This window comes from Strigops habroptila, chromosome 1 (assembly GCF_004027225.2).
Source record: "Strigops habroptila isolate Jane chromosome 1, bStrHab1.2.pri, whole genome shotgun sequence".
NCBI lineage: Eukaryota > Metazoa > Chordata > Aves > Psittaciformes > Psittacidae > Strigops > Strigops habroptila.
The window spans coordinates 129,653,557-129,676,616 of NC_044277.2; the positions used below are offsets into that span (position 1 = coordinate 129,653,557).

General features: G+C 41.7%; 1 protein-coding gene and 1 long non-coding RNA gene across 6 annotated transcripts in view; one reads left to right on the forward strand and one right to left on the reverse strand.

Annotated features, from left to right (window-relative positions):
• Positions 1–2,687: 2,687 nt before the first annotated feature.
• On the reverse strand, positions 2,688–11,049 carry LOC115606716. The gene is made up of 2 exons (XR_003990976.1): positions 10,929–11,049; positions 2,688–4,479 (listed from the first exon to the last, which is right to left on the reverse strand). It is a non-coding gene; the product is annotated as an uncharacterized LOC115606716 (long non-coding RNA).
• Positions 11,050–17,127: 6,078 nt separating this feature from the next.
• Positions 17,128–23,060, forward strand: part of ITGB8 (integrin subunit beta 8) — a 44,550-nt gene continuing 38,617 nt past the window's right edge. For 2 of the 5 annotated variants that reach the window (XM_030483136.1, XM_030483145.1), the window contains exon 1: positions 19,792–21,415. Coding sequence is in view for 2 of the 5 variants with exons in the window: in XM_030483119.1 (XP_030338979.1) it covers positions 17,712–17,838 (127 nt within the window). In the remaining 3 variants the exon portion in view is untranslated. Of the gene's footprint in view, positions 17,839–19,791; positions 21,416–23,060 lie in introns of those variants that run through there. The other 3 variants (XM_030483119.1, XM_030483126.1, XM_030483155.1) reach the window with 3 other exon arrangements.

Sequence of the window (23,060 nt, forward strand, 5' to 3'; positions counted from 1 at the left end):
ACTGAAAATCCTGTACACAGACTGGCATAAAAGGAAGGATCCTTTTGTTTAATTGCTCAGATGGTGTCAGCCTATTGAATCCAGCTCAGATAATACTATTCATTCAACTCACCAGAATTACTGCTGTGAAGTTTGAACAATTCTGCAATATTTTAAGGCAGACACAGCATCTGCATCATCTGGAGGTAATGAGGCTTTCATTCTCTATGCCAGCTATTCAAGTCTTATATCTGATACTCAAAAAGTTTTCACATATGGTCCATTCCAACCTGTTCTTTTTCTGCTTCCCCTGGATTTGTATTTTTTTTAAGCATTTCCCATCTGCCCGCTTTAAGATCTTTAAATAGGTGGAATATTCTGGTGAAAGGAATGAATACTTTTATTCTGCCTTCAAATTCTTTCCCAATGATACCACACACACATTAGAGCTGGCATGCCCATACTTTGAAAAGAATCGTAAATTTAAGAAGCAAAATATGGACCTGTTTTATACAACAGTGAGTCACTGCTGCATTTTAATCATAGACTACAGACAATAAAAGAAAAATGAAGTGTCAATGATTTAATTGGCAGTAATAGGCAAAGGCTGTGTAGAGACAGCAGTATCTCTTTTAACTACAAAAACATGTTCACTTATGGGATAGGTGCCCTGCCATCAGCCAATAGAGACGACCTTAAAATTCTACATGGCATAAGTAAACAGCACATACAATTATGGAAGTGGTTTCTAAATATAATTCAGAACAATATACTTGAATGATACAAAAATAACTGAGAAATAGCTACTGAAGAAAGATGGTATCATTCATTTTGAGTAAAAGTATAGAAAGAAATTATTCCACGGAATTTAAAAAAGTAAATAAATATGAAGAAAGTAAGCAGTATCTGTGACGATTTGTTGTTAATCTAAGTTATTATTTTAGATCATTTTTTATTTCATTTAGACAACGTTTTCTACCTCAATTAGAGGGGGGAGAAAAAAAAAAAAAGGAACATAGAAAAGTGTGGCAGCTTTATCTGCAACCAAGATTGGATTTCTGTAAGAAAAAATCCCATGTCGCATATGTGGCTTTTATCATTGCAATGTGCATACTGAACTAGTCAACCATCTTTAGATTTCAGATTGCAATCCACTTGATTTCAGGGGGAACTAGAGGGAAAATCAGCTCCTGCCTGAATCAGATAGCCAAAATTGTGTTATTTAGTTCTGAAGTACCTTGAATTCCAGGCCATTTTTGAAAATTTGGGTTTAGTGTATAGCAGACTATATTCATTTGCAGAGTCCACTCATACTGGTAATTCAGTACTTCTGCTCGAAAAATCTATGAACACCTGCAGAAGGAAAGAGGAGCATGTTCATCAAAATACTGAAGACAAATTAAATTATTACTCAGATTTGTGCAGTTTTAGTGTTTTCTGTCCTAAAAATCAAGCTGATAAATATATCTTGCAATATAACATCTGTGTACCATCTCACAGTGAAAATTATGGGCATTCATCAACTCTGTGGAATGTAAATTAAAAAAACAAGACAGTGAAGTACTGAAAGATGGTTTTTATGTCATATGAAGAAATGGGAGAATTAACAAGGAAGTCAGGAATAAAAAAACACTGAAATATGAGAAGAAAACGCAACAACAGACTGATTTCAATAAATTAAAGTGATCAGCAAATCTCATAGGCAGTTTTTTAAAAGCTCGTGCATAGATACTTCAGTGAGTTATTAAAAGGCTAAAAACCTTTTCCTGACAAAGAAATATTTGGAGACTCGCCATCTAATAGCAAACAGCCATGGATAAATAATCTCTGCTCTTTAAATCCAAAGAATCTCTCTAAACGTGTAGAGACACCATAGGAAGCCCCTGGGAATACTCTATGTGTTTTGGATCACATAACAACTAAATGACTTTTAACTGTGGTTATACTGGAATCTGTGTCTTTCTAGAGGTTGTATGAGGATGCGTAGGATGAAAGTTAAACAGTTAGTGAACTGAGCAAAAAATGAACCATATTACTATTTATTAGTCTTTGGTACTGTATATATTTTATATGGCCTCATCTCATTCTAAACAAACACTACACTTTCCTCGTGAAGGACACAGTGGAATGTCATGTTAGAACAGGTTCTTTTATACATATCTATGTTAAAGAAAGCTAGGCCAGAAAAATATGCTTTGCACTTGGAAGAAAATAAGAAAATATCAAAGGTGTTTTAAAACTTGTAGAAGGCAATTTCTGTTCTTCTGCATACATAAGTTTTACTTTTAAAAAGTAAGAAGGGTTTTATAGAGCTGGACTAAGAGCACAATATACTGTACTATGTATGAGACAGACTAACATTCCCACACCCCAAAATAGTAAACCAGAAGTGAGGGCACAGGCCCAGAATTTGAAGCTTGTTAATAGAGGGAGTGCCTTAACTAATACATTAGCTTTTCCATCTTGGGTTGGGGAACTTATACCCAGGACAATGTATCTAAGCCTATGTATTGCCAGAAAATATTCTGGTTTCAAAAGAGGAAAAAAAATATACTTGACTTTTTGCTGGCTTTATGGATAATGAACTAAAACCACGTCATCGACTGCTAGGATAGGACCTAGCTAACTTGGGATAATATTAACAATCAGAAATAGTGCTTTCTGTGGAGCATCCATAATGAACTGAAAACTACGGAGGCACTACAGGATGAATTAGGAGAATGTAAATTTTATTCAACTGGCCAAAAAGATGAACCCTTCAGACTTCTCTTTAATGCTTCTTCATCTCTTCTTGGTTGGCTTTAGCACACTCTTCTTCCATGAAACGTTCTTATCCAACATCCAAAATCATCTTGTTAGCAGCGTGGTCTTAAGTGATGAACATTAATTACAACATTTACATTTCACACTAAACATAGATACACTCATTCACGTAAAATAAAATCCTTCATGTGCACCCTTATATATACACACCCTTATATGCGCCCTTATATATACACACACAGAGATTTTAAATGACAGATGCAAAAAAAGACATAACAAAATGTGTTAACAAAATTACAAAGCTACCTAAATACAAATTATGCCCCTGCCAGCATTCCCTAAAGTCTACCCATTGCATTGAGTAGGCTATGGATCACGCCTTTCTCCGTAACAGTTCTTCCTAAGCAGTTCTTCCTGAAAAGGCTTACCTAGAAATGTAGATATAATTTCTGCTATTTTTACTTCATCACCTGCTCTGTGGCTCTGGCCTTCTGTTGTGTTTCTGTTTAGAGAGTAAAAACACTTCTGCTTTGGTGTTTCCATTTAATGCTGTTGCATAGCATGGCATGGGTGTTGCCTAATTGGAAAGCCTTGGCCACTTAAAATGTGGCTGTCAGCAGCAGTTGCTAAGAAACTACAACTTAACTGCTTTCAAATACAGTTTTACTAAAGTGCAATTACCCACACCTGCTATTATTATTTATATGAGCTAATGAGTAATTCCTTCTTCATTATACTGGACACGTCCTCTCTTACCTCCCATTGCACTAAGCTCCTTTCCGGCAACTTGTGAGATCATTTCTCATCTCACTCAAACAAACATTTTAAACCACCCCCATATCCCGAATATTCCCCAGGCAGGGAAATGTGTCACAAAACATCTCTGTGTAGCTCAGCATGAGACAGTCATAAATGCCCAGCTGGTCACTGTCATTTAGAAAACCATTGTCATAAAACAGATCCTCCAAAGAAATTTTACCCCAAGAGAGACTGCACAGATGAATAGGAGGTGGATGGGCATTTTTAAATTGGAAAAAAAAAAATGTTTATGCAGTAATGAATGATTTAACAAAAAAGTAAGTAGCTCAGCTTCTAGTAAGTCAGCCTCCAATGTTTTGTTAGATGAACAAACAAAATGCCAGTAATAAGGAATACACGCACAAGAGGAGTAGGTGTCTCTCGGGTGGAAAACTTTTGTCTTTACCTTTTTTTATCATGTAAACATCTATTGGTGCCTCTTGAATAACAAGGACATCTTTTATAGTATCTTGGCTGTAGTCCACATCAGCACAGACCATTCTGTTTCCTAAGTAATTTCAACCATGTGAATTAGATGCCTTATTCTTTCTTTGCTTCCTGGAGGTGAATGCAGACATCTTGTAGCCAGTCAAGCAGGGACTTGATGAGAGGAAGTTTTAGCCAGATGATGGGAGTGAACAATTAAAAAGCAAAGAATTCATAAAGCATGATGCCTGCCCTTTCTACGCAACGGGAGGTGAACTAGTATGCAGCAACAAAGGAGAGGAAGGGGATACAACCTTAATAAGAAAGGCAGAGCATCTCTCCACGGGTGGGAAAAGCCAGGCTCACTTACCTTTTTCCTTCTACTCTGCTTCTGCTCAGAGCTAACTAGACACAAACCAACAAACAGGCTCTGCAGGGAGGCAGATATATTAGCCCCAGTCCAGGTATGTGTTAAAACAGCTGGAAGTCTTCTGGAGAGACCCTTGCTTGTACCTGAATATTCAGAAATAGTGGAAATGAGACTTACATATGGCCCCAGTCATTCACATGGGTTCACACAAAATAGAGAATGTGAAAACAAAGAGAGAAGGGAAAGGGAGAAAAAACACAACTTATAAATACCTGCATACTCAGGCAGACCTTACACATTGACAAACTGTGTAAAAGAAAGTTATATATTCTAATGCAAATCTTGATGTAAACTGATCTTGTTAGTTATTGAACCACTAGTCATTTAAGTTAAACTACTTGATTTTTAACATCTGGTGTGTAATCAGGGTACAACTACTTGTCTCACCGCTGAACTTGGATGTTTGTTCTGCACGTATGTAAGTTCCTGGCATCACAATGTTCAATACTTCAGCCTATCTGTGCGATGGTGAGAGAATGTATGCTGCATTAGAATGCAGAGGTAAACAACATGATTTGTAGCTGCACATGATTGTTAATAACATAAAGAAAAACTTTGGGAACAGTACAATAAACAGATGAGATTATTTGTAAATATCTCATTTTTTGGTTTTAACTTCCCAAATACATAATAAAATTTGGCTATGTTTTCTTGCATGAAAATCACAGTAAGTTTTAAAAAAGTATGTTCTGTATCAAAAGATATCATTGTGCAGCTATTTGTAAAAACAAAGATGCATTTTCTTGCCTAAAAGAAAGTCTCTGGGGTCTACAGTTTCTTTCAAACAGTTTTACCTTCTTTACCAAACATTTTGACATCTCTAGATGACTTAAGAATATATTGTAAGGATATATTTCAGCAGAATTTCAACACACCTACTGCATAACTACAGCAAACTAATCTCAGGACTTTGACAAGTCTTTTTTTTTTTTTTTTTAATAACATCACAAAGCTCTGTTTTACAGTAACATGGGAATAATAAACCTGAATTATAATCTCTGAAGCTATTGTTTGAATTACCACCTTTAGGCATGCAGTCTCCCACGGCATGCCCCAAATTGCCCAGGAGACTTGTTGAGGCATTACAGTGCTAGAGGAGGTGCGTGTCAGGGGACCACCAAGTGTTTCCAACCTCTTCCCAGGTCCAGACACACGTTATCATTCATGTTCTGAATACAACACGGAAGCATTATATTGAATGCCATTTTTATTACAAATGTGTCAATAGGGATATGATGTTAGTTAAGCTTTAGGGTGTGCTTTTAAAAGTACTTTGAAGGAGACAGAGGGTGGCAGAAGAGCAACAGACTAGAGAGAGAGCTCCCAGGTGCATTGCTGTGTATCCAGACATATCCAGCTTTTTAAAAATTGTTTCACCTGTGTGAAATTTCTTCTGCTCTCCTTTTGGATGGATTAGAAATTCGTTTGTCATCATACCCTCTTTGCCACCTGAAGCAGAGACCATAAACCACACAACTAATAAATCTAGGGATTCAAACTGTAGCCCTTGGCTGCCACCTAAAGGTTTCATATACTTCTTTAGAGGGGTATCATCAGACTTCATTCCTGTGTTTGGAATGGAAAAATGCTTGCCTAGTATTGTTACAGACAGCTTCTACAGTCGCTATTGCTGAGAGAGGTTAAAGGGAGGAGAAAAAGTTGCTCTGGACTAACAAAAAAAAAAAAAAAAAAAAAAAAAAAGGAAAGTAAAAAACCCGCAGACATATTAGGCCAGGAGTGCTCCGGAAAGAACAATCCCTTCTTTCTGCCTACCCTTTGGATTTGAAAGCCAAAAACTAGTGGAAAAAATAGTACACACTACTTGCAAAAGGGGCTTGTATGCCCAGCCACTGTTTGAGTAATTCAACAGAAGATGCAGGCAGGTTGTATAGATCTTATGCTCTCTACTGAGGAGAGATTGCTTTCTTTAGGCACTCTTTAGCAATTCAAGCTACTTAAGAACAGCTGGAGCTCAGATGGCAAAGAAAATCCTGGCCACTGACTCCTTTTTGCACCAACAGGCAGAATTCTGCCTCAACTCTCTATCTAGCTACAACTATCATTTATTTTCATCAATTAACTCAAAATCGTTGTTTTTTATTCACCTTGTCTATACTAGGTGAGCAATTTACAAGTATTTTGGATCTATTACAAAATGTTCAATTTCAATAAAGTATCAGTTCTACATAATGAATCGTATGCTGGGAAACTTTTTTCTAATGTAAGTATGTATCTAGAATTCATAACATCATATAGCAAATTATACATTTTGCTCCTTAAACAAGTGGATCTTATAAAAACTTTTTGGTAGGCTATAGAATACAGAATGAGGATCTGAATAAGGAGAAAGAGGGTGATCTGAAGTGATGTGGACACGCAGTAAAAAGTAAAACTACCAGAGAATCAACCTATCATTTGAAATGAAGTTGTACTCAACTTTTAGCGTTAGAGTAATAGAATTGCACATGCTTTTATCTTTTCCATGATATGTTCATCCTGGAGCACAAACAGCAATCAACAGAACAAAGTAGGTAGGAGATATTCCGAGAAAAAAACTATACTGCCATAGGCTCAAAGAATTTCTGGACAACAAAGAACTGTATTTCTGCTGGCTTTGGTTTTGCAGTTTAATCCTTATTTACACATCCAGCTCCATTTTCACTCTCCACAGGATCTAATCTGTTTTATTTTTGGTTTACCCTCTCCTCCTACAGGAATGACACCTCTCATGTTCTTATAGGGAAGTGGACTGACAATCATGCACTAAAAAATAAACCAAGAGTCTACAGAGAACTAGTGGTTTCCACCCACACATGGGAAGAAGCTTAGTGACAGCATCATTTTGGCCCCCATTGTAAAAATGAAAACCCACAAGTAATCAGTAAACTCATAACTGTGTGTTTTCAAGCTGTGATCACAGTGTATTTGCAGTATTCCCTAGGAGACAGTTAATGGCTAAGAGCAAAAGAAGTAGTTTTCCTCTTTTGTCCTTCTGAGTGGTCCATGTGTCTCCGCCTTCTGTGGCACACACAGTTATATTTGAGTTTATTACCTTGAACAGATCTCTTTGAGACCATAACCTTCCATGGCAGCTATTACTATGATGGTTCGTGCATAGGTAAGGTGCATATCACTGTTATTTGTACCACTTACGGTGCTGGCTGTTCTTTTACTTCAATTTTGCACCTGTACTTTTTCTTCTGAGGATGGTGAAATTTCAGTTTAATTTGATGTAATGTGATCCTTACTTGTTTCAGAGTCAGTCAGGACACATTTCTTACAAATTAACAATTTTGTGTTCCATTTTCTTCCACGTACAAGTTAAACTACAGGTAAGTTTTGTTACTTACCTGTAGAAGTCTGGACACTTAGAAGACTGATAGAATTTAAATTGAGAAAGAATTATAATAATCATATTTTCTGACCTCCCATGTTATATAGGCTATACAACTTCACCCAGCAATTTCTCCAGTAACCTTAATACTTCTGTGTGATATATAGTCTATCTTTTATACAACCGCTGAGTCTCGAATTAAAGACCACCTATGATGAAAAATGGTGCCAACGAAGAAGTCTAATCAGAAGCATTTTTCTTCAAACACAGTTAGGCTTATTAAATTATTTTCCAACCTTTATTTCCCCTCACTTTCCAGTGTTCGTTAGTGTGTCATGTCACACAAGGATTATTTGCTGGTACATTATCACATTAAATTCTAAAGGAACAAACTTCTAGTTTGTCTGTAGCTTAATTATGTAAAATATTTTCCATTTGAGATAAAAAGATAAGGTCTGGCAAATCCTAAGGTGGCTGTGTACTCTTATCAAGTACATGCTAACAGTGTGATCTTAATTTTGGTCCTCAGTTTATTCTGACTCCTTAAATACCATTGAACAATTCAATTACTCCTAGACTGCCTCAACTCAGGTCAGAAGTGTCTGTTCCAAACAAAGTGGTGTCTGTTCCTTAGGAATCCTAGAATCATAGAATAGTTAGGGTTGGAAAGGACCTTAAGATCAAATAGTTACAACCCCCCTGCCGTGGGCAGGGACACCTCGCACTAAACCATGTCACCCAAGGCTCTGTCCATCGTGGCCTTGAACACCGCCAGGGATGGAGCATTTACCACAACTTCCCTTGGGCAACCAATTCCAGTGCCTCACCATCCTCACAGTAAAGAACTTCTTTCTTACATCTAATCTAAACTTCCCCTGCTGAAGTTTGAATCTGTTACCCCTTGTTCTACCACTACCACTACCTAGGACTCTTCCAGTCCCTAAGGAAGAGTCCCTCCCCAGCATCCTTATAGGCCCCCTTCAGATACCGGAAAGCTGCTATGAGGTCTCCACGCAGCTTTCTCTTCTCCAGGCTGAACAGCCCCAATTTTCTCAGCCTGTCTTCACACGGGAGGTGCTCCAGCCCTCTTATCATCCTCATGGCCTTCCTCTGGACTTGCTCCAACAGATCCATGTCCTTCTTATGTTGAGGACACCAGAACTGTACGCGGTACTCCAAGTGATGTCTCACCAGAGCAGCGTAGTGGGGCAGGACCACCTCCTTCGACCTGCTGGTCACGCTTCTTTTGATGCAGCCCAGGATACGGTTGGCTTTCTGGGCTGCAAGTGCACATTGAAGCCGGCTCATGTTAAGCTTCTCGTCAACTAACACCGCCTAGTCCTTCTCCGCAGGGCTGCTCTAAATCTCTTCTCTGCCCAACCTATAGCTGTGCCTGGGATTGCCCCGACCCAGGTGTAGGACCTTGCACTTGGCTTGGTTAAACTTCATGAGGTTGGCGTTGGCCCACGTCACAAGTGTGTCCAGGTCCCTCTGGATGGCACCCCTTCCCTCCAGTGTATCAACCGAACCACACAGCTTGGCGTTGTTGGCAAACTTGCTGAGGGCACACTCAATCCCACTGTCCATGTCACAGACAAAGATGTTGAACAAGACAGGCCCCAACACCAACCCCTGAGGGACACCACTCGTTACTGTTTTCCAACTGGACATTGAGCCGTTGACCACAACGTTTTGTGTGCGGCCATCCAGCCTGTTCTTTATCCACTGAGTGTTCCATCCATCAAATTGATGTCTCTCCAATTTAGAGACAAGGATGTCATGCGGGACAGTGTCAAATGCTTTGCACAAGTCCAGGCAGATAACGTCAACTGCTCTGCCCCTGTCCATCATAAATACATAAATCCCATAGTCCCTCTCATGCCTTACCCTGACTTCAGTTAAGAGTTAGTACCAGATGCTTCAGCAAAGGTAGAAATCATCTTTAAAGTACTGCATCATTATGTGGCTGGAGGGAAAATTTCTCTGCAGCCCCAGACAGTGGTTGGTTCTTGTTCTGAAGCATGAAAGCCTACCTCATTATGAACTTTCATCCTGGCTAGTGTAAAGGTACATAAAATTCACATAAACATCTAATCTATTTTTAAATCCTACAAAGTTCTTATCTGGAGCCATTGAATTCCACAAGTTAATTATACGTTATTTTTAAAAGAAACTTACTTTTATCATAGCATAAAGGAAAAACTAATAACTACAGCTTTACTGGATCCTAGAATTAGACAAGAGAAGGTTTATCTATACAATTAAAAAAAAAATCAGAAGTAGGGACATCTTTCAGAAGTAGGGATGAACTCATGTGAGGTGCTGCCCAAGCATACATGCTCCTATGCCAAAATTATAACAATCTGAGGACAAGCAGGATGTGAGATGTGAGGAGACATATACATAGGCACATATTTGAAACAATTACAAAAATCAGTAAGTAATGGGGGTTTTATTGTTTCTATATGTTCCCATCTGCCTCCGTTCTTTCTTGATTTCACCATTAAACGTTTCTTGATTTATTTTAGCTGTCGCATTAGCAGTAAGTCTTGAGCAGCAATATGGTGAGAAAAGGGAGGGGATATGCAGCTAAATACCCCACAGAGAACATCCTGGCTGTAATGTGCATGCCACATTTCAAGACTGAGGACGAGAGCAGATGAAATCCAATCAGACAGGCTCAAAACCTTTGATAATTCTGGAAAAATACACCCTCCCTGTCCCTGTTCGCCACCCCTCTCGCTTCCCCCACCTCTGCCACGCACACACAGAGTTTGCCTGTGGGATTTTTCCGCTCATCCACCACTGGTCAATGCACTACATTGAGCAGCTCAGCTGTGGACAGGAGAAATAATTCGTACTCGTCAATTACCCAGTTACAAACTTCTGCTTTGTAACTGTAGGATACTTCTGAGCCTGATCTATAGAGGATATACTGTGCTAAAAATAAACATTAATTTCTGTTAAACAATACTAGTGCTGTTTCTAAAGCCACAACTTAACTTTCCCTTTCAACCTCTAACACTTAATTTCCTCAATAATTTCTTAGGAGGAACTTTAATATTTCAGAAGTCCCAAGAAATACTTCCTGCTATTTCTCCACTGTATTCTACCTTTTTCTTTGTACTGGTTCCTTGTAAAACATTACGTAGGAAACCTCAGGGAAATAGGAGTGAGCTAATGGTGACAGGGGCTTACCTGGGAATTTTCTCTGAAAACTTTCCAAAATGTTGTCAGGTCTGCTGTATTATTACGGAATATTTCATCTTCCCCTTTAGTAGCTCCACATCTTAAATCCTGGGGCCAGGGAAGGGGTAAAATCATCATGGAAAGAGGATGAGGGAGAAATTGCAGTGCTGCTTGAGATAGCTGCAGAAACAGCAATCATGACCTTAGGACTCTATTAGGGAAGTGAGAGAAGCAGAGAGGGGGTAGATGAGGAAAGCAAGAGGCCTGTAAAGTATCTGAGGATCCATCCGAAGTAACTGGGGGAAAAAAATAATTAAAAAAACCATGAGAAGAGTAAAAAAAAAAAAAGTAAGGCAGGTGAGGATGGAGGCAGATTGAGAGTAATAGTCTTCAATGCAAAAAACAAAAAAAAAGGAGGAACACCTAAATTTTGAGGAAGAAGAAAATTAAAAAAACCTGAGGTGTAACATAGCCACTTGATTGGCACCTAAGCTAGCTCTCAGCAGTAAGTGGAGATCGCATACCTTTTTCAAGTACCAGAAAGAAAGGTAGGAGATAGGCAACAAGAACAGAAGGAAATGGGTGGAGGTAAAAGAAAGAAAAACACATGGAGTGCCAGTGTACCGTGGATAGTTTCAGCTTGAAATAATACAAAAAAATAACACCATAAAAAAGTGTGTGACTGTTGCTGAACTTCACAGTGGCTGTTGCTCCTCTGTTGAAATGAAAATGCTACTTGTTATGTTCACAAATTGTCCTTTGAAATTAATATTTTCAGAGGAGTTCAACAGCCTTAGCATCTGTGGATCTACACCTACATCTATCAAGAGGAAACCTGGCCTTCACCCATGCTCCATGGAGCTGGAAAACCACACAGCAAGCATCAAAACTATAATGACTGTTTTGGTGTGGGCTGCAGTCCTTTGTGAATATAAAACTAAGTAAAACGATATGCTCTTCGTACTCTGTTATTCATTGAAGGAAAACAGGAAAGATTAGTAACACAGGGTCTGGTCTACAGTCCTTCAGGCAAAAGTTCCACTGAAATAAGGTTAATGAAATAACTTATCCAGCCTACTGCTCTTCTACCCTATTCCTTCCAGAAATCAAGCCGCAGTGTCTGTACATCTGTGATATAAGATCTAGAAAATATTAATGACTGCATTTAGAAGAACCCCAGGTAAATTTTATACTTTAAAGACAGGCCCCAAGGGAGCTCTTCTGCCTAAAGTCAGAAATGCTCTCAAAGCACACGAGTTTATTTGTCAAAAGGAAGAAAACACTTCTATCTGAAATACCAGTTCCGTCACAAAAAAAAGCATAGTGGAAGTACTGAAAAATCTTCGTGAACAGTGTCCTTTAAAACTCTGCATGTGACAACAATTAAAATGTTCTTCTTTCAGAATACATCTGTTCAACTGTATATACTGCAGGGGTTTTTTTAATAAATACTTCCAGAAAGAGATTACTAGAGCATTTCAATAAACAACCCTAAGCTTTGACCACTTGTTGCAATACATGTTTTTATGCTTTTGAGCATCTTATTTGAGTTATACAGATAATTTCTTATTTGTTTCTAGGAAAATCATCCTACTTTTTCTTAGAGGACAAGGACACCTTCACTAAGGCCCCCCTCAATGCTAATTTACAGATCAGCTGTCTGAATTACAGATGACCTAAGAAACGAGTGTCCCTATAGAGATTAAAGCATTGGTTTTGACCTAGTAAACCCTAAACAGACCTATACTTTCTCTCCTGAGAAGCCGCTGCTGTCTCTGTCTCAACTGCATGCTGACCATTTTGGTTGAGAATCCATCTGTACTGCAATATTTCGTCTAGCAAGGTTGTGAAATACTCAGGTTTATTCTTACAACACACATTTTCTCAGTGGGCTTCTGGCAAGCACTGAAGCACAGAGATCAAGATCTGGGATTTCTAGAGGATTATATACTCTCTAATACACAAATTTTGGAATACAATTGGTTGTATAAGAAAGGAAGAGAAGTGCACTGCTGGGTTTTGCAATTAATTCTCTACAGGAAAGCAGAAGGGAGGGAATATTGCTGGCACTTAGACCAGGAAAAAAAAATCATTTTATAGTTAAACCTATTCAAATAAATTATGAATAAGAACAACAGTTAGACGCAGTATACACAAGTCATTAGGCCGAGTGTATGGAAAATAGAAGGTGTTATTCCACCTGTCTCTGCATAACATTGACCAAACTGTTAGTGCTAAGAAGGTAAATACAAGAAGAAAATGCTTCAGATGTTGCCTGATTGTTTCATGCAGGCCTACTGAAGCCACTGAAGTTACAAACCCAAACAAGATTTGTGAGCCCACAGGAAATGCCCTTGATGGAAGCCTTCATGAAAGGCTCTAAATAGAGTATCAGTCATTTGGGATTATCGTTTTTCCTTAAAATACACAATTTTCTCTTTGTGCCTTGTGCATTGGGAATTTCAGTAGTGTGGACTGGTAACTAAGGTAGGCATTAATTAAAAAAATAATGAAAAATACTATTTTGGGAAGTAAATATTCCGTTTTGAAAGCTGACATTACCAGTTTTCACCGTGAGAACAGAGCCTACAATTGAGAAATAATAGTTGTAATATCTTATATGGAAATACATCATAACTTTGTTAAAATTACAAAGTTACATTTTGTTAAAAATTTTGTGTATTGCATCAGGCGGTTGGAATTTTGTATAGTTTTTTACTGGATATAAAAACCGGCATAGGTGGATTGTTCATAGACTGCACTGCTGAGGGAGAGGCCTATGACTCATTGGTAATCTGTTTCTTGGGAACAGCTATTGAATTTGAATTGTTCCATCACTTTAAATTGATGGGTTATGAAAGATTTGCAAAATACACTGACTTCTTTATCTGAAACAGATGCAGTTTAGATTCAAATGTTGTGTAAAAAAAAGAACCCCAGCTATAGCAAATACAATTGTGTCTATCTGACAGACAAGCATGTGATCCTTTTACTTAGTTATATAGCAAAGAAATACGATTTACATGTCAGTGGGATCAAATGAAGCCACCAAATCCAAAACAATTACTGTACTCCAGCAAGGCTTTACATTATTAAAATAGGGAAGTTGGAGGAAAGTGCAATTAATTTAAAAGCATACTAAAATGCTTTCTATGGGGATGAAAGATGCTATGATAACCTAAGAAATCACGACAGGCTAATGAACCCATAACACATTTTTTATTTTAAAAAAAAGTTTTGATATTAGAAGTTGCAAAACACCATCAATCTGGCAGTGTTCAAGGTTGGACCAGAGCCTTGGGCAATGTGGTCTAGTGTGAGGTGTCCCTGCCCATGGCAGGGGGGTTGGAACTAGATGATCTTAAGGTCCTTTCCTAACTATTCTATGAGTCTATGATTCCCTTTGCAATCTCACTTTGGACTCTCCCCCATGAAATGGCACAGCAAAGATGGTTGGGTGTATTCAACTAAAAAAGGAACATGTTCTTTGGAAGACATGCTTGGGGTTTCTGACTAGCTCTACACTCATTGCAGATGCAACATTTTCAAAACTACTTCCTGAAAAGAGAGGCTATCACCAACACCGCAATAGACAATTATATTTTGTTTTCAATAAAGTGAATGTAAATACTAGAAAGAAACTACAGTTATAACACTTCAGAAAATTTGGTATACATGTAATATAAGAACAGAGAATTACATGCTTTCCACCATAAAAACCCAGAGTAAGGCTGCAAAAAGACCCCTGAGGCCCAATCAGCCCAATGTTTTGCGGTCAGGCTGCTTGGGGACTTGTTCAGCTGAGTTTCAAATATCTCCAAGGACAGAGATTCCACAACCCCATTACTTCAAGCATTCAGGGCCCTGTGGATAGGACAATGGACCGAGACTTAAATCCATTTCCAGTGGTCTTAAACTCATTGTTACAAGTCTCTTATGTGACCTTCAGCTTCTCTACTTGCAAAACTAGAAGAATTATTCACATTTCCTGCATGTTCTTTGAGATGCAGCTTATATTATTGCATTATAAACACTGTGTAAACAACAATATACTCAAAGATGCTATTGCTGCAAAGTAAATATTTTTAAGTCTCTGGATTCCACTAGGGGAGGAATGAAACTAAAGAACTAGGGAGAAGCTGTACTTTACATAAACCAGCAGAACACTTTCAACAGTTACAGCGGCCTCAACTCATAGAGGCCTCAACTGTTGTCAACTTCAGCTCTTGGCTTCTTTGTTACTGCTGATAGTGGTGACTTTTACTGCTCAGGGTGCATAGCTCTCACCCTGGACTGGCATCCCTTTCATCATGTTCTCAGCGTTTAAATTAATGACTAGTGTGTTCATTTTGGTTATCTTGTTCTCAGATTTTATATGAAAATCACCAATTTATTTTTCTTCCACATTAGGCTGTAGGTATAGTCTTTCTGCCCAGAATGCTGAATCCTTGGGTGGCATTCTATCAGGAGTCGCGCACGTAAGGACTCCATTTCCCTGTTTGTTATGGTGAACAGCCTATGCTTAGAAATGCATCAGCACTACTTAGGCTATGCAGGTGAAAATCCAAAAGCAGATAGACCTCAGTTTCAGCAACTTCTTCTTCTGCTGGGATTTTGTTTAAAGATAATTCCTTTAATTTCTTCTTGCCTCATCCTGGACACTCTTTTGCAGACACATGTGACTCACCATGACTTTGCAACATTGTGACCGAGGAGACAGTCAAATTCAGGATTAAATTGAATTCAGTTCCACCTGTCAGAAGTGCATCTCATTTCCAGCAAGAGCACCCAACTGAGCTCTCACAGGATATGTAGCTCACCATTTACATAACTTGAAATTGTGACCTCTGATATCATAGAGCTTTTAGGTCAAGAATGCCACAAGATTTGGAGTCATGTGATGCTACCCTTTTGTATTACCATCACTGCTTTATCACATCCTATATCCTCATTTGGGCTGTGGCCACTTCAGGAATGACATTCAAATCTCTGAAATGGGGGATTTCTCAAAGATGAAGCAGAAGGATGGTACAGTGATTAAAAACTCCCAAGAGCGTGAGTGTAGGACTGCTCCACTGCCATCTCTTCCTCAGCGACCTTGAGCAAATGCAGTGTGCGTTCAGTTTCTGACCTTTGACATGCAGATGATAAACCACCCTTAGCTCTGTGAGGCTTAGCACAGGATCTGAAAATGCTTCAGCAGCCTTTCATCCACGAAGACTGTGAAACAGCATGGTATTTACACTGGTTGTGTTTGCACGTCTTATTAGCGTTGATATATGGATGGCGTGTTGATATACTATTTTGGTACCCTGCATGCACTGATGTCTGTTCGGTTGTAGGGGGAACGAGGCGGCGGCACGGTGGTGGCTATCGCCGGCTCTGTACATAGCCCAGCCGGGTGACAGGACGAGGTGTCCGGGCACGTTTCACCTGCCGGCAAACACCGCCCACTGCGGCCGAGTTAAAATAACAAACCGAAGGGCAGGGGAGCCGGGGATCAGCGCTGGGCTGGGCCGTGCGGGCGGGCAGGAGAACGCACCTAGGCCCAGCGGGGCTTTCCTGGTCCGCACGGCGAGGTACTTTCCGCCCGGCCCCGGGCACGGTTAACCTTTGCGTTACTCCCACTTCGCCCCAAAGGGTGGAAACTCCGAGCAGAAACTACTAGGGGAGGGCGATAGGCGCGATAAAAGGAGGGGAGGTATTTTTAAGTAACATGAGGTAACCGGAGGCGGCGGGGTGTGACGGGCTGTGCTGTGGAGGGGAGCAGTTTGCCGGCCCGCACCACCGACCGAGCACGCAGCAGGCTGCGGGGCGGAGGGACGCCCCGGGGAGGCGGGGGGAGAGGGACGGAGGCGTTTGTGCGGTCGTAGTAGTGCCGGGGATGAGGAGGAGGAGACAGGGGTGAGGGTCGCACGAGCGAGCGGTTGCAGCACAGAGAGAGGGTCACAACCGCGGGTAGGGCGGCGTGCTGCTGGCAGGGCAGCGAGGCCGAGGCGGCGGGCAAAGGGGCCGTGCCCGCGGCCTTCGCCCGTCTCCCCGCGGCGGCCGTGGTCGCGGCCGAGGGGCAGCGGCGGTGCGAACAATGAGCGCCGCCGACCGCCACTGAACAAAGGCGCGGGCGGGCGCAGTGACTTCACCGCCGGGCCCGCCCCCGCCGAACCTGCCCCGCTGCCGTCTCCTAGCAACCGCGGGGACCCGCGGGCCCTGCGCGCACCGACCGCGGCGGGGCCCGACGCCTCTGCGGGCGGCCTGGGCGGCAGCGGCGCCGGCCGCGCTCCCGCGCCCGTGCTCCCCAACCCCGCCCCGCGGCGCAGCGGCCACGGCGGCGGGCGGCGCCCACCTGGCGGCGCGGCGGGGGGCGGCTGCCGCGGGAGGCGGGGACAGCCGCCGGGCGCTTGTTTGCCTGAGGGAGGTGCGGGGCCGCCGCCGCTCCCCGCGCGGTGCCAAGTGCCTCCCCGCGGCCGGGCGGCGGGGCGCCCGTTGCGCGCCGGGTTGGAGGCGGATGGAGGGAGCGGTGCTCCGCGCTCGGCCGGGGCCCCGCCGCTGCCTTCACCGCCCGGGGGCCGCCCTTGGCGGGGCGCAGGGGCGCGGCGGGCGCTGCCCCTGAGATGCGGCGTTCCGCGCCCCCCCCGCCGCGCACCCTACCTGTGCCGGGCCCGCCGCCGCCCCTCCCCCGGCCCCGCCGCCGCCCCCGCGGGGGCCGGGACTGAGCGCGCCGCGGCGCCGAGACGCGGCCCCGAGGAGAGGGCGAGGGAGCGGGAGCGGGAGCGGTGCCGGCCGCGGCGCACGATGTGGGTGCCGCTGCTGGCGTGTCTCACCGCGGGGATCGTCTCCCTGCCCAAGTGCCAGCGCGGCCCCGGCCCCCTCCTGGGGGCGGCCCGGCTGCTGGCGGCCGTGCCGGGACTCTGTCAGCGCCGTAAGTTGCCGAGCCTCTCGGGCTGCTCGCCGTGCCCGTGGCTGGTCGGGGTTGCGGTTGGGTTTGGTTTCTGCGCGTGGGCCGTGCGCGGGTTGGGGGCCATGCCCGGGCTCGGCGGCTGTCCCCGGGCCACAGCCCTGACAGCCGGGGCTGCCCGGCGCCGCGGGTACGCAGTGCCCCGGCCGGCCGGGAGGAGCGGAGAGGAGAGGAGCGGGCGGAGGGTACCTGCGGGGAGAGCCGGGCAGGAGCGGCCGGCCCCTGCCCAAACGTCACACTGCTTGAGTACTGGTAGTGCGAGCCCGTGATCTAATGGTCCATACCGGGGTCGTCCAGCCTTGACGGAGCCGTGGTAGCTCCCCGGGAGCGCGGGGTGCTGCGGGTCCTGAAGTGCCCGGTCACCCTCTGCAAGCCTCCGAGAGGCAGCACGCAGAACCCCCGGGGAGTCACAAGCTGCGGGTGGACCGTTCTTAGGGATGAAAGCACTCGGGTTTATATCGTTTATGTGATATTTAGTGGCGGGGTTTAAAATCAATAGAGTTAGAGGAAGGTGGTCTTCTCTTTACCTTGGGTAACGTGTATGCTGACAACTCCCGGGAGCTATGGTACTGCTGTTGGCAAAGGCTCTGGTACATTTGGGTAGCCCCTCAGGTTGTGGAAGAGCTTCCCAAACCCTTGGGCATCAGGTTTGATGCATGCAACCTGAGAGGAGTTTATGCAAATGTACCTTAGATCATGCAGCAGTTGATCAGACAGAGCTATCCAGTTAGTCACGTACTTCATAATAAAGGGTCTTATTTAACTAGTAGTGGTCAGAAAAGCACATCCAGTTGTCAATCACTTTTCCTTATTTTTCCCCCTCCTGTGGAATAATTGCATGTTCCAAGTTTAAGCCTGGAGTTAATTTAGAATGTTAACATGTAACCTCTAAAAATAAGATTTACAATGGGAACAGCGTATTAGTCTTAAATTCTTTATTGCATATGTGACAAATTCATGCCTAATTCAGTAGGATTTGCCCAGTGCTATTAAAAACAATGGAATAATTTGTTAACTTTCATAGGATAATTTATTTTGCTTTTTTGGCTACATATTTTGAATTCAAAACCAAACTAAATGTCAATAAGGAAAAATAAAATATTATTAAATTTCTTATGAAACATGACATCTTGTGTTTAGTATCCCAGATTTTTTTTTATGCAGTGTAATTGGGTTGAAAGGTTAATTGAAACTTTATGGGGAGGGTAGTTTTGTGCCCAAGTGCGGTGTTGTGCTTGCTCATGAGCATCGCTCCTGGGTGCACACTAGTGCAAGTAATGCGTTGGAAGAGAATGCCATAAGGGAAGATGATAGTGCACGGTACTTTTGTGCCACAGTATGCTTGCTTTCTCTGTTGTACTTGATAGTGAAAATATACATGGGTGATAGGTCGCGAGTTACGTGTTTAATGTGACAACAGCTCCCAGATTGGGCAGACCATAACTCAGACCTTGTTTTTTCCTCTTCATTTGAAACCTCTGCTAATTCATGAAAGCTGAAAGTCACACTGAATTCTTTCCTTCATACATAATCACTTCACAGGCTAGAGCTACAGTTGAAGCAAGAAGGGTGTTTGTTTTGTGTTTCTGTGAATGAACACATGAGATTTTTCATTGTTATTGTTGTTACTCTGCTTTTTACTTTTGGTTGTGATAGCTGTCTCAGGCAGTGCAGCACCACCTGGATTCTTTAATCTTCTGCAGGCTGCTCCGAGAGAGACTCTGCGCAGCAGCTCCATGTACAGCTATTTGGCAGCGCAGCTTTGTTGAAGCAGCCACTCCTCTTTGCTTCTGCACTGACAGTGCTGGGCATGGAGAAGAACATCCCGCTGTTCCCATGCCATTAGCAAGTTCAGTTTATTTATGTGCCGAGTTGGCAGAACCTGCGTATCTGTTGCATTAAATCTCCAGTTCTAAAAGAGACTGGAATTAATATTAAATGTACATGGAATTCATGTTTATTCATTCTTTTTGGAACATTTATGGCTCTTCTAATTGAAAAATGAATGGTTTGATGCTACCTGAGGTATGTGTTCTGCAAACCACAGTTTGAGATGTCAGTTACTGCTTGGGAATAAGTAAAGGTAGAACTTGGCCCTGGGTATGGAGTTATGAGGAGCACAAAAGGAAATCTCACAACACTGTAAAGTTGCAAGTTGTAAATTAAGGGTTCTGTAAGCTCAGATAAAAAAGTTAGTGTTGCCGCCTTCTACAAAGGGTCCCTTGTTCAATATGTCTCACCAAAGGAAATTTGCAGTTCACTAAGCCAACTATAACAAATACCTGACAAGAATTGAGCTAGTTCTATAGTGATTTTTACAGATCCCAAATTTATATTTGCGTGCTAAAACCTGACAAACTCCTAAGGATGTAAACCAGTGAACTGAATGAAATCTGGATTCTACAGTAAGAGCACATGTATGCGTTATGTTAACCAGTTGTGTAAATGCTCACTTCAGTGGAGACAGTGAGTTCCCTTGCCTTGTTCGGAAACTGAACTGTTGAAACTCTTTAGTTTTTATCTACTGTATAAGCACACAGAATATGTTGGGCTTAAATACTGAGGAATGACTGATTAGCCAAGGTTAACAGAGGACATTGGTTCAAATCTCAGCAGTGTCTCAAAAACAGTTTTTATGTACATTAAAATTTGAAAACTTAGGTATCTGGTGCTTTCAGAAATACCTAGGTGGTCATTCCGGTATGAAGCTCAGGTAAACAGTTTACTTGTGATGTGCCCACAGGGATGGGATGGTGTGAAAATCTTTATCCCTAATTTAAGAGTTAGAGAGCAGTCCCACAACAATTCTCTTACACAGTCATGGCTGACAAAATCTCTTAACCATTTAAAAGTTGGTATTTTCAGTCTTCTTTAGAGTGTCATTTGGAAGGACCATTTAGCGGGTTTGGGAAAGGAGAGGATCTGTGATCATTGCAGGGATAACTGTTAATTGATTTATTCCCAACAGCATGACTTCTGATGCCAAACAGATTCATCAGTGTTGGTTGTCTCATCTGGCCCTTTGGTGTTTTGCCAGTCGTGTCACGTGAGATTCTCATGTGTGTTCCCTCTAGTTAGAAAGTTTCGTTAAGTCATTACTGTGTTACTTCTCAAAGGAATAGAAAGAGTCATTCAAAGAAAGAACTGTTTTTGAAAAGAGGTGGTCAGGAAATGTCCGTGCACACACACAAAAAAAGTCTGAAATAAATGATACATCATTATAGCTTTAACTGGTGTTTGCTGATTTCTCTTCTCTGCTGGCCCATTTCCTTCTGGGGCTCAGTGGAAGAAACTGCATTGCATGGGATACTCAGCACTGAGACAGTTCTGCTTTTCCTAAGGCTTGAAGCAATCCAAGAAAAAGAGAAACCCATTTTTAATTTCCTGAGCCTGCGTGGGTGATCTGCTCCCTATGGGTATTGGACCATCTTCGGGAAAGCCAACCTGAGTGTTTGAGAAGGCTGTAGGTTGCAGTTCTAAGGAACAGTGAGGGGGAAGTTTGTTTATCTGCACATTGCCCAAGGAGCACATTATGCCAATGGTATGCATAAATTTGCTTTGCAGATTGAATACTTCTCATGATCCATTGCAATTTCATGTCTCTTCAGGAGTTTTACATACTTTTTTTTTTTTTTTTTTTTATGTTTTTGCGGGTTGAATGATACTGGTGGTTACATGTATAGTATTTACAATGTTTCCATGCTAAACATGTTTGAGATGGGGTGACATTGGGAAAAGAGAGAAGATGGGCAGTTTACCAACTAGAAGAGCAATAACCTTACTCTTGGTGCTTTGGAAAGTTTTTGTGTTTATGTCACTGAGGACATGCTGTTGCTGAAGGAAGTTGTGAAGGCAGCCTGAAGATTGCATGTAGTAGGAATTCTCTGTATAGCAGTTTGAAGAGGCAGTAGTTCCTTTTCTGGTCCTTAAACTTTCAAGGGCTGGAACTACAACAACTGAGTAAGCAGGAATTATACCCTGATAGTCAACAGACCTGAATGAATAAATTTGATTTTCCATTAAAGTACAATCTAAGTTTAATTTACCTCCCCAGAGCATGAGAAAGATGCCATAATGTGAGCTTTATGGAAGTTTAAGAAATTATCCATCAAGTAAGCCCTCATTTGGTTCTATGTTCAACAAGAGGACAATCTCAAAATGTCAGATTATAATCTCCCTTATACTTCACAAAGTGCATAAATACTGATAACATTTTTAAATTCCCTAGAAAGAATTCATGATGACATGTCCATGCTAATTGTGTCTTGAATTTGAGACAATTTGTAGGAGGTATGAGAAGAGAAACGTAAGATATTATATTTACAAATTGCGTAAGTTGACATGGGCTGCTGATGTTTATCAAGACTTACTCAGAAAATCAGATTCATCATCAGTGTCTTTGGGAGTCAGTCCTTAGTTAGAAGCTCGGCATCTCAGTTCTTTAGAATAGGCCTGATGAAAGAAAGATTAGCCTTATTGCACAAATAAAATCTACACTACATACAATAATTATTTTGTTTATCACAAATGTACATTTTAAAAACTGTGTGTTGCTAAACCATGCTTTTGTAGTATTGGAATAGGTGTATTGTTAGCAGTGATCAGGATTTAATTAATTCTGTCAGGGTAAGAAGGACAAGCAGAGTGACTTTGTGCCCTGACCTTTAAAGTTTGCTCAGTGTTCTTAAAATACATTAATGATATTAAAATCGTATGTTACATATTCAAGACATATACATGGACTATCCTGTCTTTTACTGTAACTGGTAGGGCAGACGTCTTGGTATTAATCTGATTTCTCAAGTTGAATGTACTGAAAACAAAATTCCAGAGAAGAATATCAATTCCTTTGTGTTAATAAACTTTTCGTGTTTGGTTTTTTGGTTTTGTTTTGTTTTGTTTTTTAATCAAATTCTTACAGCTCCGGTGTTTCTTTTTCTACTTACATCCTCCTTTCTAGCAAAATCTTTCTTTAAAGCTCCTGTATGCGTCCATTACTAATTGCTGACTTCTGTCTAACCAGTGGAAAGAGGTAATACTTCTTTCTGTTCTGCTTAAATAGGCATAATTTATGATGCACAAAGTAGAATATGGTCTGTTATTCTTTTCTAAGCACTTGAACTTTATTAAAAGATAATTATTTTTTTTCCTTTTGGCAGTTTACATAAATGGACTTGGGCTATTTA